The sequence below is a fragment of the Ranitomeya variabilis genome, chromosome 4, assembly GCF_051348905.1.
Source record: "Ranitomeya variabilis isolate aRanVar5 chromosome 4, aRanVar5.hap1, whole genome shotgun sequence".
NCBI lineage: Eukaryota > Metazoa > Chordata > Amphibia > Anura > Dendrobatidae > Ranitomeya > Ranitomeya variabilis.
Genome location: NC_135235.1, coordinates 458839674 through 458858107, shown reverse-complemented (window position 1 = coordinate 458858107; position 18434 = coordinate 458839674). Strand labels below are relative to the sequence as shown.

The window sequence follows — 18434 nt, the reverse complement described above, 5'->3', positions numbered from 1 at the left end:
TATTACATCTTTATAAGTACTTAACCTTTGTATCTTAAAATATACAAAAATGTACGCAATCATACTATTCCTTTAATTTTGTACTTTGAAATAAAATTGTGTTATATCGCAAGTAGTAGCCTTCTTTAAAGCTGTATCCGAACCTTAGTTTTAAAAATTTGGCAATACACAACCCTAAACAGTTATTCAACACCTTCAATTCTCTCCTCCGTCCCCCAGCACCTCCTCCCTCCCCATTCATCTCAGCTGAAGACTTTGCTTCATTTTTCAAGCAGAAGATTGATATCATCAGAGACAGTTTTGGTTGACAAACCGCAGAGCCCTTCCTCCCAACTGCCCAGCCTTCCACCTCAAAAACCAACTTCTCCACCATTACAGAAGATCGACTCTCCACTCTACTCTCAAGATCGCATCTCACCTTGACCCGATCCCATCCAACTCCATCCCAAACCTCGCCAGTCTTCATCCCAACCCTAATCCATCTCTCTTCAACCTATCACTAACAACTGGTGTTTTCCCCTCAAGCTTTATACAGTACATGCCTAAATCACACCTATCCTCAAAAAGCCCTCTCGTGATCCATCCTCTGTATATAGCCATCGCCCTATATCACTTCCCCCCTATACTTCAAAACTACTGGAACAACACATCTATCTTGAAATGTCCTCCCATCTCTCTTCCTGCTCCCTCTTCGACCTCTTTCAATCTGGCTTCCGGACACACCACTCCACTGAAACTGCCCTAACTAAGGTCACCAATGACCTATTAACTGCCAAGAGCAAGCGACACTACTCTGTCCTCCTCCTCCTCCTGGACTTGTCCTCTGCCTTTGACACAGTGGACCATTCCCTATTATTACAGACCCTCTCATCGCTTAGCATCACTGACTTGGCCCTATCTTGGATCGCGTCATACCTAACAGATCGGACATTCAGCATCTCCCACTCACATACCACCTCCTTACCTTGCCCCCTATCTGTTGGAGTCCCGCAAGGTTTAGTCCTAGGGCCCATGCTCTTCTCCATTTACACCGTTGGCCTGGGACAGCTCATAGAATCACACGGCTTTCAGTATCACTTCTATGCTGATGACATACAGATCTACATCGCTGGACCAGATATCACCACCCTACTAACCAGAATCCCTCAATGTCTGTCCCCTATTTCATCCCTTTTCGCCTCTAGATTTCTAAAACTTAACATGGACAAAACAGAATTCATCATCTTTCCTCCATCTTACACAACCCCCCCAATGGACGTATCTATTACAGTAAACGGCTGCCCACTCTCCCCAGTCCCACAAGCTTGCTGCCTTGGGGTAATCCTTGACACTGATCTCTCCTTCAAACCACATATCCAAGCCCTTTCCACTTTCTGCTGACTTCAACTCAAAAATATTTCATGAATCCGTACATTCCTAAACCAAGAATCTGCAAAACCTTTAGTCCATGCCCTCATCATCTCCTGCCTTGACTACTGCAACCTTCTGCTCTGTGGCCTCCCCTGGAACACTCTTGCACCCCTCCAATCTATTCTAAACTCTGCTGCACGACTAATCCATCTGTCCCCCCGCTATTCCCCAGCCTCTCCCCTCTGTCAATCCCTTCACTGGCTCCTCATGGCCCAGAGACTCCAGTACAAAACCCTAACCATGACATACAAAGCCATCCACAACCTGTCTCCTCCATTCATACAGTATGTGACCTCCTCTCCCAGTACTTACCTGCGCGCAACCTCCAATCCTCAAAAGATCTCCTTCTCTACTCCCCTCTTATCTCCTCTTCCCACAATCGCATACAAGTTTCTCTCGTGCATCACCCCTACTCTGGAACTCTCTACCACAACATATCAGACTCTCGCCTACCATCAAAACCTTCAAAAAGAACCTGAAGAACCTGAAGACCTACCTCTTCCGACAAGCCTACAACCTACAGTAGCCACCAACCCACCAAACTGCTGCATGACCAGCTCTACCCTCACCTACTGTATCCTCACCCAACCGTTGTAGATTGTGAGCCCTCACGGGCAGGGTCCTCTCTCCTACTGTACCAATCGTGACTTGTATTGTTTAAGATTATTGTACTTGTTTTTATTATGTATAGCCCTCCTCACATGTAAAGTGCCATGGACTAAATGGCGCTGTAATAATAAATAATAATAATAATAATAATAGACCAGCACACAGTTGTCTGCTTTCCATTTGGCTGGTTATTACAAATAGAGGGGACTCTGCTTCATTTTTTTCACTTTTTTATAAATTAATAAATACATTAAAATACACACTCAATGAACTCCACCACTTGAACCTCCACCTCCTGGATCAAGATTATTCTTTTTATTTTTTATTCTATGTTATTTTAAGTAATTTCTCTATCCATATTTGTTTGCCAGGCAACTTTCCTGCTCTTGTCCTCATTTTTCTTCCTTTTTCAGCTCCCTAGCCCTTAGTGTCACCATTTAACAGCCATTTTACAGCACCAAAGTTTGACTTATATGGGGTTTGCGTCCAGGGTCAAGATTGGGTAAAGTTCTGGTATGCAAAACAAATTTTGGATTAAATTTTGGCTGAACCCAACAAACCCAAACTTCCACGGCTCCAATTATTCCTATTTCGAGGTGTATAAAATCATTGCCTGGGGATGGTGCAGGAGTAGGAGAGAGGAAAGAGAATATGCTGGAGAGACTTGCAAATACCCTTTGTCATGAGTATTGAGCAATACTATCAGGGAAAAGATGGTCAGAATTCCTATGCAAGGTAATATACAATTTGCCTCTTTAGAGGACTAGAATCGACCCTTTAACGAACATTGCCATATGACTTAGGTTAAAAGCCAAACCAGAATCTCAATTTGCAGATACGGTGTTCTGGAGCGTTGCCCATCAGTGCAAAGTATGAGATCTGAATGCACTGACAACAGCTCTCAAGGGGTCCCTTTTCTCATTATAGACATAGGTCTTATTATTGGGACTTGCATTTAGTATACATTTGTGGCATATCTTATGATACGTTTGAGACAACAAAAATACCCCTTTAATTATATTGGTGACTTTGCACATAAAGGTATTGTGAGAGACAAGTAGTGTGAATTTCCGTATGTTTGTCAGCTTCGAATATGGCATTTTCTTTCAATACTTACCACACTGGCTGTAAAAAATTGCTTTTTTAACATGTTTGGTAGCACAATTAGGGCTTCCAGAATTCCTTCCAACTTCAATGTAAGCTGGGATGTCAGGAGAATCTCAGGATACTTAGTGGTCTTCATAGCGAACATTATAGCCTCGGAATTGGGATAATATTTTTTCACCTATAGCAGACAAATTACACATATTCAAGTACACCAACCACATTTGTCTTCTCTTCACTATGTATTATCCCACACTAAAATATACAAAAGAATAATAAACAATACTAAAGAAGATCATAATAAAAAACAGATTATTTACCGTATATAAAATCAGCTGTATTATATGGTAATATATAATATTGATCTAATATTGATATTTTTTGGACAAACAATATTATATGCAACCAGCAGCATAACTAGAGTCTAATGGACCCAGGTACAAAAGTTGGACCTGGACCCTCCTCCTCCCCAATGCATGTTGGTCTGCTGGATGGGCTCTTGCAGTGTTCTATATTCTGTAAGAACCTCCCTCCCCCTTTATAAAATAATGTTCTTCATCTTGGACCCATTCTGCTATACATGACCTCCATCCTGGTATATATGTCCCTCATCCTAGTATATACACTGATGAGCAAAAGAGTAACAATGTATTGAACTTTTCACTTTCAGGCTCTATATCTCATCATCCACTACTGCGTCAAATGTAAGACTATCATCATTTTATAGCCAATCATCTTGGCTGTCTCTTACATAAATTTGACCTGTAACTATTTTGCATATGATTAGCTATGTAGATTCTTGTCATGTCACTGCATTGTTACTGTTTTGCTCCTAAAAATCTAAATTTTTATTATTTTGTGAATATGTTGTAAATCCACCTTTGGCTTTCAACACTGCCGGGATCCTTCTGGGAATACTCTCGATCAGATTCAAGCATGTATTGACTGAAATGTGATCCCAGGTCTCTTCTGCACATCCACAAAATTGGTGCATAATGGTCCACTCACTTGTGTAAGTACACAATATTTTCTTAAAATCTATCCATAAGTGCTTGCTTGAGTTGAGGTCTAGGGACTATGGACACCAATCCGCTATTGTCCTGCTGCAACACTATGTCGTCTTTTTTCATACCCATAGTACTCGATTGTAGAAAGTAAGATAGCCACATATAACTTATCATTGAGACCACTATCTATCCTGGTCAAGTATCCAAAGCCTTTGACTGAAGCAACAGCATCAGGCTTTATTCACCGAACTTGAGAGTTCCTTCAATTTCTAAATTCGATACCCACTTTTTTCCTTGTTTCTTCCAGACAAATTTGCACCCATCAGAGTATAATGGGAATGATGGAACCATTGTGCCATGGTCCAAGGAGAGCCAGGAGGGGTGAAGTTAGGCTTGGCTCCCGATGAACACAAGGTGCTACACCAGGACAGACCTCGGACGCATGTCAGCTGACCCCCAGGGAACAAGTAGCTGGAAAGGATCAGTAGGTGAGGACAGCTGAAACAGGCAGGCATGGCAGGAACACAGGAAAGACAGATGCTGATGGATACGACTGGTATTCAGATAAGCACTGGAAGGTGCAGGTTGGTCCAGATGGTATAGAGAAAAGCACTGGAAGGTGCAGGCTGGTCCTGCTGGTATACAGATAGGCACTGGTAAGTGCAGACTGGTCCAGCTGCTACACAGGTAAGCACTGGCAGGTACTATCAGGTCCACCTGGGATACAGATGGGCACTGGCAGGTGTGGCCTTGACCAGCTGGTATTCAAATAGCCACTGGAAAGTGGAGGCTGGACTGGCTGGTATATCGATAGAACTGGCAGTTGCGGACTGGTATGGCTGAAATGCAGGGAGACAAGGCAAGTGCAGGCAAACAAGTACTGGATAGGTAGACTGACTGTGGGGTATTGGAGAACTGACAACTAGCAAGCATGCAATGGGGTAAGTTTACACATTTCTCAGGCATCTCCATTCAGGTGGAGCTGTTTTAAATAGTAAGTGTCTCCCAGCCAATTGCTGGGGGCACTTTACGATGATGAAGGGAGAGCTCTCGCATCCCGAAAACAGTGCCCAGGGAATTTCCACATGATGAGCAGACCCCTGGCATCAGCCGGAACAGGAGAAGGATGCAGTGTGAGATCGGGGCTGCGGCAATGAATGAGTCAGCACCCCTGCCAGGTAGGGGTGACGCATGCAGGGATGCTGGCTAGTGATGAGCGAGCACTAAAATGCTCGATTGCTCGTTGATCGGGTCGAGCAAATTGGAATACTCGGGTACTCAACCCAAGCAACAAGTCCAATGTAAGTCTATGGGAAACCCGAGTATTTTTACCGCGATCCCCCCGGGGGTCCTTTTAATGTCTAAAAACATCTGAAAATGATGGAAACACTGCAGAAACGACATAGGAGCATCATGGGGATCGCCCCTGGAAGCATTTCTCACTCCTAGGTCACAGCTGTAAGCAATGTTGTCAGAGTTTCCCACCATTTTTATGGGTGCACCAAAAAACATCCAAAAACGAAACCAAAATGGATTTTGCTGTGAAATATATACATGTCATTACCCTGGAAAGGATGTACCTTAACATAAGGCAAAACAATTAACCCCAGACCTAAATGTTCCTCCACCACTTTTGCTATGTTCACACACAGCGTTTTTTATGCATTTTTCAACCTTAACATTTCTTTCAACCAATAAAAATGCATTCACTGGAAAATGTCATTGTAACATTTAACAACCCTAGCTGGCCATGTGGTGTGTGACACATAAGGAGACACATCTTGTTTCATTTACGAAGGAGGGACTCTTAAAGTCACAGAGCCTATTTTTAGAGGGGCATCAGGCGGCATTAATATTCTTAAAGGGACATTATTAAACAGTGGGTCTCCTATGCTGTTATTGCCTATGCAGTGAGTAGCTGGGCTGCCAAGAATTACAATGCACTCCAATATCCCTTTCACGAGAGGTACAGGAGAGCCTCCTGAAAATAAGTTGCATTGAATGCAAAGCCTGCCCTGCTGTCAAGTCATATGCACCCCAATAAGCCTTTGAACCTAGGTACTGGATGGACACAGGAAAATACACTTCACATTATTCATTTTGTAGTCCCATACCATTTTCTTATGTATTAACTGCAAGGCCTGCCCTGCTCCCAAGTCATATGTACCCCAATAAGCCTTTGAACCCAGGTAATTAATGGCTGCAGGAAAACCCACTTCACATTCTTCAGTTGGTGCTGCCATATTGTTTCCTTATGCATTGAATGCAAGGGCCACCTTGACCCAAATTTGCACTCAACACAATCCCCTCTTGGAAGAATCATGGAGGAGGGCCTCTTAAAAAAAATTTGCCATTACAAAAGAGCAGGTCTCCTAGACTCGTAATGCCCATACACATGGAGGGTACATTATTAAAAAAATATTTATGGGATCATAGACGCCCTTGCCCAAAAATTGAATGGCTGTAGCAGCACAGAACACGTTCACCATGGTCTTCTAGTGGCGGAGAATGATGTTATGTGGAGGAAGGCCTTATTAAAAACTAGGCCCAATGTTAAGGAGCAGGTCTCCTAGACTTGTAATGCCCATACACTAAGTGCATGGGCTGACAAACATTTTCCTATGGGGGGTACATTTTAAAAATGTATTTATGGGGATCATAGACACCTTTGCCCCAAAATTGAATGGCTGTAGCAGCATACAACACGTTCACCATGTTGTTCTAGTGGCTGAGAATGATGAGAGGTGGAGGGAGGCCTTATTAAAAACTAGGTTCAATGTTAAAGAGCGGTTCTCCTAGACTTGTAATGCCCATACACTAAGTGCATGGGCTGACAAACATTTCCCCATGGGGGGTACATTATTAAAAAATTATTTATGGGGATCATAGACGCCCTTGCTCAAAAATTGAATGGCTGTAGCAGCAAACACGTTCACCATGGTGTTCTAATGGCGGAGAATGATATGTGGAGGAAGGCCTTATTAAAAACTAGGTCCAATGTTAAGGAGCGGGTCTCCTAGACTTGTAATGCCCATACACTATGTGCATGGGCTGACAAACATTTCCCCCTGGGGGAGTAAAATTGTTAAAAATATTTTATGGGCATCATAGACACCCTTGCCAACAATTTGACTGGCTGAAGCAGCATAGAACCCGTTAACTATGGTGATCTAGTGGCGGAGAATGAAGAGACATAATAAATGATCAATCATACTGAAATCTAAAAAATGAATAAAGGATGCGAATCCACCTATGAAATAAAATAAGAAAAGGGAGGGGCAAACACAGGTTCATAGTGTACATATGAAGCCAGAATGTGTCCAATGAGATATTTTGGCCCCTAGCAACAGCTCAGAGACAGGGATAGAAATAAAAATATAATATAATAGTATTTCAGTATTTTTATATTGGAGAGGTATACACTAGGTCATAAGAGGATGGTCCAGAGATAGGAAAAATGGAAAGACCTTGTGGAATACATGGTGGTGGTGGTGGTGGCTAAGTGACTGGGAGCATTATCCGCTATCCAACCAACAACAGTTTCACACTGCTCTGGCTTCAATAGTGGTGTGCTGCGGTCCCCTAGAAACTGGGACCGGAAGGATGAGTGCGAAGATGTGGGTCTTTGCTGTGGCCTACTTTCAGCTTGGCCACGGCCTTGTTATCTGCAGGCACCATCAGCATCACATCCACTTCCCCGTCCCTTGCCCCTTGCCCATTTTAAATGGACTACTGAAATATGTGAAAACCTCAATACAAATGGATTTATTTGTAGAAAAATTATATGTGGTCAGTATGCCTGCTAAGCGAAGATTTTTCCACCACAGATACACCAGGCCTCAGCCTGAGAACACAGACTGTATTTATTTTTATTGTTTTTGGAGATTGTTTGAAAACAATAAAAAATGAGTAGAACAAGGCTAGCAGACAGAACTATGCAACGTATGCCTGCCAATAAAAGACTTTTTCACCACAGATACACCAGGCCTCAGCCTGAGAAAACAGACTGTATAAATTTTTTTTATGTTTGTTGGTAATTTTTGAAAACAATAAAAATGAGTAGAAAAAGGCTAGCAGACAGAACTATGCAATGTATGCCTGCCAATAAAAGATTTTTCCACCACAGATACACCAGACCTCAGCCTGATATAATAGACTGTATTAATTTTTTTTTAATGTTTGTTGGTTATTTTTGAAAACAATAAAAAATGAGTAGAACAAGGCCAGCAGACAGAACTATGCAACATATGCCTGCCAACAAAAGATTTTTCAACCACAGATACACCAGCCGTCTGCCTTAGATAACAGACTGATATAAATGTGGCCTTGATTTTTTGGGGCACACCAAAATTGTGTCAACAAGTTGGCAATGACACACAAAAAAAAAGGAGTACTAAAATTTAAATATATTTTGTGCAATGATATGCGATGCATGTGGCGTATAACTAACAGTGATAAATCTAAGAACTGTAGCTAAATAGTTTTGAGCCAGCTATTTTGGGGAAGCAAAATGGTGTACAAAAATGTTGTAAGACACAACAAAATATTAGATAGCACCAAAAAAAGGACAGATTTTTTGGTGCACTCACATCTGATGCCTGGGACAAAAAAAATATATAAGATTTGCACGCTCTTCTAATACAATGGCCTTGCTGTAGTCTGCAGCGTGACCAAGCAAATAAATTTAGAAAAAAGGGGGCTATGGATTCCTTTAGAATAAAAGCAGGTATAAACAGAAAAAGAAAAAAAAATTGCCATGGATAAATGCAGCTAGGTATATAGAAAATAAGCAGCAGCAGACAGGAATGGAGCTTTTGGAGGTATGCAGTGAGATCTATGTACTCACATACAGTGCCTGCAGGCCTTGCCCTGATGTGAATATGTGCACATAGACACCCCTGCCTACCAAGCGCTGCAATCTCAGGACCCCCTGAATTAGACCTAAAAAGGACTGTTGGTTTCTCTAGATTTGTGGACTGCACAATAGCAGACCCACACTAACTATTAAAAGGACGATTCTGACCCTATCTCGGCAACAGCTCTCCCTACATTACCTAAGTCCAGAACAGAATGCGGCGAGCAGGGCGGCATCAGGTCTCTTACAGACCTGATGATGCTGTGCGGCCAGCCAATTACTGTAATGCCACAACAAAGATGGCTGCGGCATTACAGTGCATGGCAACCAATCCCTGCATTGTCATTGGCGTTGTAATGAGCGCCAGAATTGCAGGGTGGAGACCCGAGCTCCCGCCGAATAATCCCGGAGCACGTTCGCTCATCACTAAATGCTGGCTCTACAGCACTCACTCTTCTTCAAGCCCGCAAGAAATCTCTCCAGGAGGAGAGAGGCATAGATGTTCTGCATGGGCTCCCACCACCTCTTCTCAGGACTGACCCCCCCCCCCCCTCCAATGCACAAGAAAAAAGGTTTTTCCTCTTATCCTTTGGTGGCCAGAATATTCTCTATCTTGAAAACATCTTCAGAGCTGACTGGAACAGGAGTGGTACCAGGATCTTGGAAGAAGGGACTGAGAACAACAGGCTTGAGGAGGGACACGTGAATGAATTGTGGATCTGTAAAGAGGTCGGGAGTTTGATCTTGTAGGCTACAGGATTTATCTGTTTAAGAACCTCTAACAGGCCAATGTAGTGAGGACCCAATTTTTATGAGGGTAGCTTGACATGGACATACCTAGATGACAGCCAAACCTTGTCTCCTGGATGAAACAGGTGAATCCAGATGTCTTTTGGCTGCATGTCTCTTCATCCGTTCATAGGATTACAATAAGATGGCTTTGGTGTATTCCCAGATCTTAGAAACGTCCTTGATGAGGGATTCTGCAGCAGGAATGTCAGTGGTGGTAGACACAGGGAGCAGAATATTGGGATGTTGACCGTAAACCACAAAAAATGCAGACTTAGAGAATTCACTCACATGGTTGTTGTATGAGAATTCGGACCAAGGCAGAAGTTTGGCACAATTATTGGGCATTGATGAAATGCAGTAAGAAATTAGTCAGGATCTTATAGACCCGCTCTACCTTGCCATTGGATTGTGGATGGTAGGCTGAATAGACATCCAAATTGACATTCAATAGTTCTCAGGTAGCCCTCCGGAAGTGAGATATAAACTGAACACCTCTATCTGAGACTATATGGAGAGGTAAACAATTGAGGCAGAAGATGTACAGTATGCACTTCTCTGTAAGCACAGTAGCAGACAGGAGACCTGGAGTGAAATGTGCCACTCTAGGAAAGCAATCCACAACCACCCAGATGACAGTACACCCGGCTGATTCTGGAAGATCTGTAATTAAATCCATTGTAATTTGCTTCCAGGGAGCAGACAATACAGGCAAAGGAAGTAGAAGACCGGTCAAAAGCTGTTTGTCTGGGCACAAGAGTGACAGACTGAGATGAATATCGTTGCAAAGAGATGGACACCAATTGTGAAGGGAAATGAGGAAAGCTGTTTTCTTCCGTTTGGCATGACCAGCCAATTTGGACGAGTGACCCCACTATCTGGTTCAGCAACTAAAGTTTTTACAGGAGGGACCTGAGACAAATCCAGTGTTTTAACTGTAATTATTTTGGAAGATTTGTGTTGAGGCTCTTCCTCGTGATCCAAAGACAGAAAGCACCTAGAGAGTAGAGAGTGGATCTGCCTTGACATTCTTATTAGCTAGCTGGAAATAGAGAATAAAATGAAGCGGGCGAAGAACAGAAGAACACCTGGCTTGCCGTGGTCACTCCTTCTAGCAAGATCCAGTGTTATCGCTATCAGTTCTCAATCGCCTATTGAGTAGTTGTGTTGTGGAGCTGAAAATATTTTGGAAAAGAAGCCATGTCACCATAGAGCTGGAAGGAGATTTAGGGGTAGGAACGGCTCCCGCCCCAGAGGAAGAAGCATCCACTTCCAAAAAGAACTGCTTATTATTGTCCAGTCAATGCAGCATAGGAGCTACGGAGAAGGCCTGTTTTAAAGATACAAAGGTGTTCTCTGCCTCTGGAGTCCATATCATAGGGTTGGCTCCCTCGTGAGTCACAGCAGAAAAAGGAGCAGTCTGAAAGGAATAATGCTGAATGAACGGTGATAATAATAGTAATAATTCGCAAATCTGAGAAATCGCTGCATAGCTTTCAGACACGACAGGGTCACTTCAAGAAAGCGGACACCTTCTCAGGATCCATTTTCAGGCAGGTCCTACAAATGATGTACTCAAGAAAAGGAATCAAGGTCTGCTGGAAGACACACTTTTCAATCTTGCCATACAGACCAATCTTCCTTAATCTCTGCAGAACCTAGGAAACATCCCTGTGTGTAGGCAGAGCAGAAGAAAACACCAAGGTGTCATCTAGGTAAACTACCATACAAGAGTAGAGGAGGTCCCGTAATATGTAATTCACCAGTTCTTGAAGATACAAGATACTCATAATGGCCATCGCGATGCAGAGTCAAAGTGAGCCATCCTTTTTCTTTACAAAGAACAATCCTGCTCCTGCTGGGGAGGAAGACTTCTGGATAAATGCACTGACTATATTCTCTTTAATGTATTTGAACATGAATTGGGTCTCAGACTGAGACAGGAGAGTAAAAACAGTCTCATGGAGGAGAAGAGCCAGGAAGTAGGTAGCTAGGACAGTCATATGGCCTATGAGGTGGTAACGTCTCAAACTCCCTTTTGCCGAAGACGTCAGGGTACATCCAATATGCAGCAGGCAAGCCAGGTAAATTAGATGGAGAAGCCGGGGGTCGAGCAGGACTACTGGGAATTAGGCAATTCTCGTGTAATTCCTGTTCCCAACGGAGTACTTAGCTGGATTTCCAATTCAGGACAGGCTTATGTTTATGCAGTCATGGCAGACCTAGAAGCAAAAGATAAGACAGACCTGACAGCACATAGAGAGTAATCTACTCTCAGTGTAGCATTCCTACCCAAAGTTTCACAGGCTTGATTATGAAAAGAATGGTTTCAGAAAGAGGTTTTCCATGCACCGATGAAACCACCAACGGATCCTGTAGACGTTGGATTGGGATTAATACCGCTCCACAATGGCCTGTTGAATGAGGTTTCCTATGGAATCAGAGTCCAGATAGGCCAACTCGACAAAATGGATGTTGCCACAGGAAATGGATACTGACAGAGTCAGCGATTGAGAGGAGTGATCCTCACCCAGGGTGTACTCTCCAACCGACTCTAGGCTCTGGAGTTTACAGGTTTTTTTTCTGGGCAGGAGTGGATCACATGCTCAGGACTACCACAATAGAAGCACCTTCCCTCAGCACGACGGTCCTCCTGACAATGCTTGGTCTTCTTCCTCTAGTCAATTTGCTTGGATTCAAGGGAAGGTGCTGAAACAGAGGCTTGCTGCATGATCGGCCTTTGAAAGGTAGGAGCCAGGTGCAAAGATCTTCTTGCATGGGTCACCTGCTTTGAATGCTCCTGAAATCTGATGTCAATCTGAGATGCCAGGGACACCAGGTCATCCAACGAGGTGGGTATATCATGATCGGATAGCTCATCCTTGTTTACCAGAAAGACCCTCCAAGAAGGAGGCTGCCAGAGCCTAATTATTCTAAGCTAGCTCAAAAGACAAGGTACGGAAACAGACAGTTTAATGGCCCGCTGTGAGGTTTCCCTGGAACAGTCTGAGGAGTAAAGATGCTGCAGAGCAAAACGCAGCTGGGCTCATCAAAGACCTTTCTGAAGGCTTTCAGAAAGGACTAAAGGTTTGAAACAAGAGAGTACCCTCTCTCCAATAGGGGATTGAATGACCCCAGAGCCTTGTCAGTGAGATGGGACATGAAGAAAACCTCTTTGGCCCGATCTGAAGCGATCTGAAGAGCAAAGAATTCAAAGTGCAGCATGCACTGATTGATGAACCTCCGACATAGGGCAGGATCTCCACCATAACATGGAGGAGCTGACATATCGGGTCCAGAACTATGCATAAAGCTGGCAGGCTGATGGGTGACAGCTGAGGTTGTAGCAGCATGGTTTACTGGCAGATGCAGCCGGAGTAGTCAGCGTATCTAGATGGGTAGTCACTGTCCGCAGGTACAGTAGGATAGGATTTTATCCTGCTGGTCTTCCTAGTGAGAAACCTCCTGGTATAGGTCTGAGGAAGCTTGAGATCCAGGGAATTTCATGGCCTGAGCAAACTGTAACGGAGTGGTGGAAAAACTGTGCCATGGTCCAAGGAGAGCCAGGAAGGGCGTGACTAGGTGAGCACCTGACTCTTCACTAGAGCCCCTGATGGTGGGGTTAGGCTTGGCTCCCAGTGGACATCTGGTGCTACATGATGACAGGTAGATGGAATGGCCCTGTAGGAGAGGACAGCTGAAACAGGCAGACATGGCAGTAATACAGGAACCACAGATGCTGAAGGTACAACCAGTATTCAGATAGACACTGGCAGGTCCAGACTGGTATGGCTGCTATATACTGGCAGGGGGCACTTTATGACAGCCTCCTCAGCCCCTTTAAAAGGGAGAGAGTATGCGTGCGCCCTAAGCACAGAGCCCAGGAATCTGCGCAACATGAACAGAACCCAGGCAGCAGCCGGAACAGGAGAAGGAAGAAGTGAGGGACGGGGCTGCGGCATTGAGTGAGTTGGCCTCCCTGCCGGGGTAGAGGAGAAGCATGCAGGGATGTAAGCGTTACACATAGACTAGTCTATTGACTTTCGTCCCATCGTTCCAAATCCCTTATTTCCAATCTTTTACTGTCCACTTTTGACATATTTTTGCAAACTCGAGCCGCTCTCATCATGGCCGGTAGCTTTGAATCATTCTCCTATACCAGATTGTGTCTGGCATTAACAAAAGAAGATATTAGCTTTCTCATGTACCCACCGAATGTATATGGAGGTGAAAAGTATTGAAGCAGGACTTAAAGATTTGATACGAATAAGAGATCAAAGTTAGGAATCCTTATGAATAAAACACACTCCTGCATTAAGTGAAAGGAGTATTTATATGAGGCAGTACCGTCACACTCAGCGACGCTGCAGCGATATAGACAACGAGCCGATCGCTGCAGCATCGCTGTTTAGGTCGCTGTAGAGATGTCAAACACAGCAGGATGCAGGAGCATCAACGAGGAACAACGATGCAGGAGCGATCCTGTGATGTAGCGGTGACTCACTTATCGTTCTCACAGGTCGTTAGCTCCATGTAAAACATTGCTGGCATCGTTGCTTTTGCTGTCAAACACGACGATACACGCCGACCTGACGACCAAATAAAGTTCTGGACTTCTAGCTCCGACCAGCGATATCACAGCGGGATCCAGATCACTGCTGCGTGTCAAACACAACGAGATCGCTATCCAGGACGCTGCAACGTCACGGATCGTTGTCGTTCTCGTTGTAAAGTTGTTTAGTGTGAAGGTACCTTTAATGGTGTTTACTCATGTGGGGACCTTTATACAGTTGTGACAGGTTACGTTTAGGAACCTATACATCAGTGCAGGGAATAAAATGAGATAAAGAGAACACTGATATATATCAGAGATCTGTTATCGGCAGAACACAATATGTCTGCTATGAAGATCTTATAGAATTAATAGAAGTATTGTTTCTCCTTGCGGAGAGTGACATGTTAAGCATGTCGAGATGAGGAGACTTAAAGCCGCAATGCTCCTCTTGGAAATATGCAAATTGATGATTGACTACATCATATAAATGGTTAATAGAGTGTTGAGGCTCCCTTTTTATCCCTATCGGCACCCTGAGATCATGATTGTGTGGTCCTGATGTTTGCCATGGCAATTCATGCCCAAATAGCGGCTGTAGAGTCTCCGGGCTATAGCAGCCTGTTCAGAGTTAGTGACATTTAGGTGGTAAAAATACACTTTTTCATTCCTGTCATGCCTCTTTGCATTAATTCCTGAAAATCACCTGAAGGGTTAATAAGCTACCTGACAGCAGTTTTCAATATGCTGAGGGGTGCTGTTTTTAAAATGGTATCACTTTTGGGGGTTTTCAGTAGATAGGATCCCCAAAGTCACTTCAAACCTGAATAGGTCCCTAAAAAATAAATTTTGTACATTTCCTTGAAAAAATGAAAGATTACTGATACATTATTAAACTTCCTAAAATGCTAACAAAATAAAATAGCACTTTACAAATGAAGCTGATTTAAAGCAGACATGTGGGAAATGTTATTTATTAATGTTTTTCTGTGGTATGACTCTTGATTAAAGGGATAATCATTCAAAGTTTGAAAATTGCACTTTTTTTACATTTTTGTCATTTTTTTTTATATTTTTTATACATAAACACAAAACATATCAACCTAAATTTACCATTATCATAAATTATAATGTACCTAGAAAAAAAACATTCTCAAAATCACTGGGATTTGTTGAAGCATTCCAGAGTTGTTACCACATAAAGTGACATTGGTCAGATTTAAAACTTTTGGCCCAGTCACTAATGGGATATACGTCCCCCATCCTTGGTTCATCCTGGCATATATGTCCCATCCTGATAAATATGTCCTCTGTTCTGCCTCTGTTCTTTAAGGCATTAAAAAATAAAAGATTCTACGCACCTTGTACTGCTTAACGCCATTTAGTGTCCTTTTCTGCAGCGGGCAACTGACAAACATGTAAGTGTCGGGCACCGCATGACGTCACTGCCATGAGTCCCCAATAACGGGCAAACCGACATCTGCTGCTGTCCTCTGATTGGCATGCGGCATGTATTGTGATGCAGGGTCCTTGCGTGTCTCTGTGCCGCAATGTATTTCAGCTGAAGGTGTGTCCTTGGATCAGTATGCCCTTGTTTGCAACATATAGTCTAGTACAAATAAATGTACTTTTTGATCTGAGCCTATATTATTGCATTGTATTTTCCTATTGTCTTAGACTTATTAAAAATGTCGCTATCATCCTACTTTATATTACATGGTTTACTTTTAGTTGCATCTGGCTATATTGACTATCGTCTTTGGTTTCCTCTTGATTTTACTCATATTTTATTTTCTGTAGATCCCTTGTTGATGAAGTATTATCATATTGTTACTGCACCACCTGGTGGACACCATGAAAAATGCACATTTTTCCTATTAGTTGCTCTTACTATATTAGTTGCTCATTACTTTTCCAACAAAAAAGTAATGAAAAAAGAACATCTAGAAGTAAGCCTCTGCTCAGATTTGCACTATGTCTTCCATTATAATAACAGCCAATGAGGTAGAGAAAGCAGGTATTTAGCTTTTAATTGCCCTGTAGATATCAGCTGATCACAGAAGTAGTTCCAGATTCAAAACCCTTAGGGTATGTTTCCACGATCCGGAAGGTCTGCACTTTGGACACAGCAGATACCCCGCTCTGCCCAAAGCGTCGCCCCCCTTTCTACAAGCGGTGATTCCGCATATGTTCATTGAACACATGCGGAATCACCGCATCCTATCCATAGACTGGGTTATTTATCTTGCAGAGATGGAGAGTCTCCACAAGATAAATAGACATGCTGCGGTCTAGAAAGACGAGCCGCATGTCCGGATACGGCCATGCGCACATAGTGGAGATGGGATTTCATAAAATCCCCTCCACTATGCTGCAACATCTTAATGCTGCGGATTGGATGCTGCAGCTGTACGCAGCGTCCAATCCACAGCAAAACCTGATGTAATACACCCAGTGGAAACATACCCTTATGTTTAGCTTTACTCTGGAGTAGAGATGAGCAAATATATTCGAAAAACAATAGCCAAACAAATTCAGCACGAACATGGCACATTCGGATTCGTGATCGGAAACAAAAGCAAAATGTTAAAAATCGGTAACATTCGGTAAAAGTGCAGGAAAACATTTGCATTGCCACCAAAGTATTTTCAGCACTTTGGTTAGAATAGTGGTGGTGTATGATGAGTGTGGGGCACGTGCTTGATAAGAAGAAGGGGTAGAGCGGCGAGCTTGTAAAAAATTTTTCCTATGTGTGCACATTGCGGCTACCCAGTGAGGAAACATCCACAATGTCCAGACACATTGGCTTGTGTCATTGGTTGCTGAAATCACATGTCCTTCTCTACAGTATATAAAGAGCGGATGTCTTGTTTTAGCACCATTTTGTCAGTATAACAGCGCAGAGAGACTGCAACTGACGCTGGGCCTGGGTGCTGATAGATTTTAACTAGTTAACTAGATAGTTGTTTCTAAGTCAGATAGTTAAGATAACTAGTGTCCTGTGTGGCTGTGAAATCGACCTTCCAGCAGATTTTTTTTTTTCGTGTGCCATTAGTGAGGTCCACAGACAAAGACAGCATTGCACATTTCATATAAGTGTGTTGTGCTCTGCTTCTATTGTGCTCGAGTAGACCTTTCAAAATCGTATTTTTTCTGTTATTAAACGTGATACAGCATGCCATATCCCACCATGTCATATAGTGGCGGTGAAATTCATCTTTCTGTACAGCTGTTGCAGAGTAAAAAAAAATATTTGTTTTCTGTGACAAACGTGATACAAAAGGCTAGATCAGAGTTTGAAATTGTTTGGAGCATACTGCATCTTCTATGTTATACAGGCTTCATCCACACTAAGAAAATGTATTCTGTTACTAATGTTATACAGTAGGGGAGATTTCAGTTTCAAATTATTTAGAGCATATTTTGTTTGTTATATAAGCCTCATCCATACTGACAATTCTTTTTTCTGTTACTAACGCGATTTCACCTTGTTATTTAGTGGTGCTGAAATTCAGCTGTATGCAGAGCTGGTGCAGAGTAAAAATCTAGCTTTTTATTGCTATCTGAGCAACATGAGTGGGGAAAAAGAGAGGTCGTGGTGGAAGGGGGAATAGGCTTGATGCTCAAAGTGTACGTGAGGTAGGTGGCAATGTTAGTGAAAACACTAGTGAACCAACACCATCATGTCCTATCCAAACACAATTGCCAACTTCTGTTACTGGCTACTCCACTTATTTTCTTTGGCAGCTGCACAGTGGTATGCCTTGTTGATGAGGGCCAGAAAGAGTACGTGCTCCAGTAGATGACAAGTACAGCTTCAAGTGGCCTCTCTTCCTCATGTCATCACACACAGTACAGTCCACAGAGGGGGAACCCCAATTACCCTTGCTTCCCCCCCGTCACAACTCTCCAACCATCCATCTGACTGTAGGGAACCACAGATGGGTGAGTCTGCAGAGCTATTCACACATTCTATGCCATGGGCATCAGAAGTGTACTCCAAAGGTTCACAGAGACAAAAGGAGGAAATCATCAGCACCGATGCCTACATTTTTTTAGCTGGGATTTGGGGCAGGACGAAGTAGGGTCCTAGCAGCATCCTGACCCT

General features: G+C 43.1%; 1 protein-coding gene across 1 annotated transcript in view; it reads right to left on the bottom strand.

The window, feature by feature from the left end:
- The window catches only part of LOC143769023 (BPI fold-containing family C protein-like), a 199270-nt gene that overhangs the window by 82933 nt on the left and 97903 nt on the right, over nucleotides 1-18434 (bottom strand). The window contains exon 5 of the mRNA XM_077257625.1: nucleotides 3137-3304. Within this exon, the coding sequence (XP_077113740.1) occupies nucleotides 3137-3304 (168 nt within the window). The remainder of the gene's footprint in view (nucleotides 1-3136; nucleotides 3305-18434) is intronic.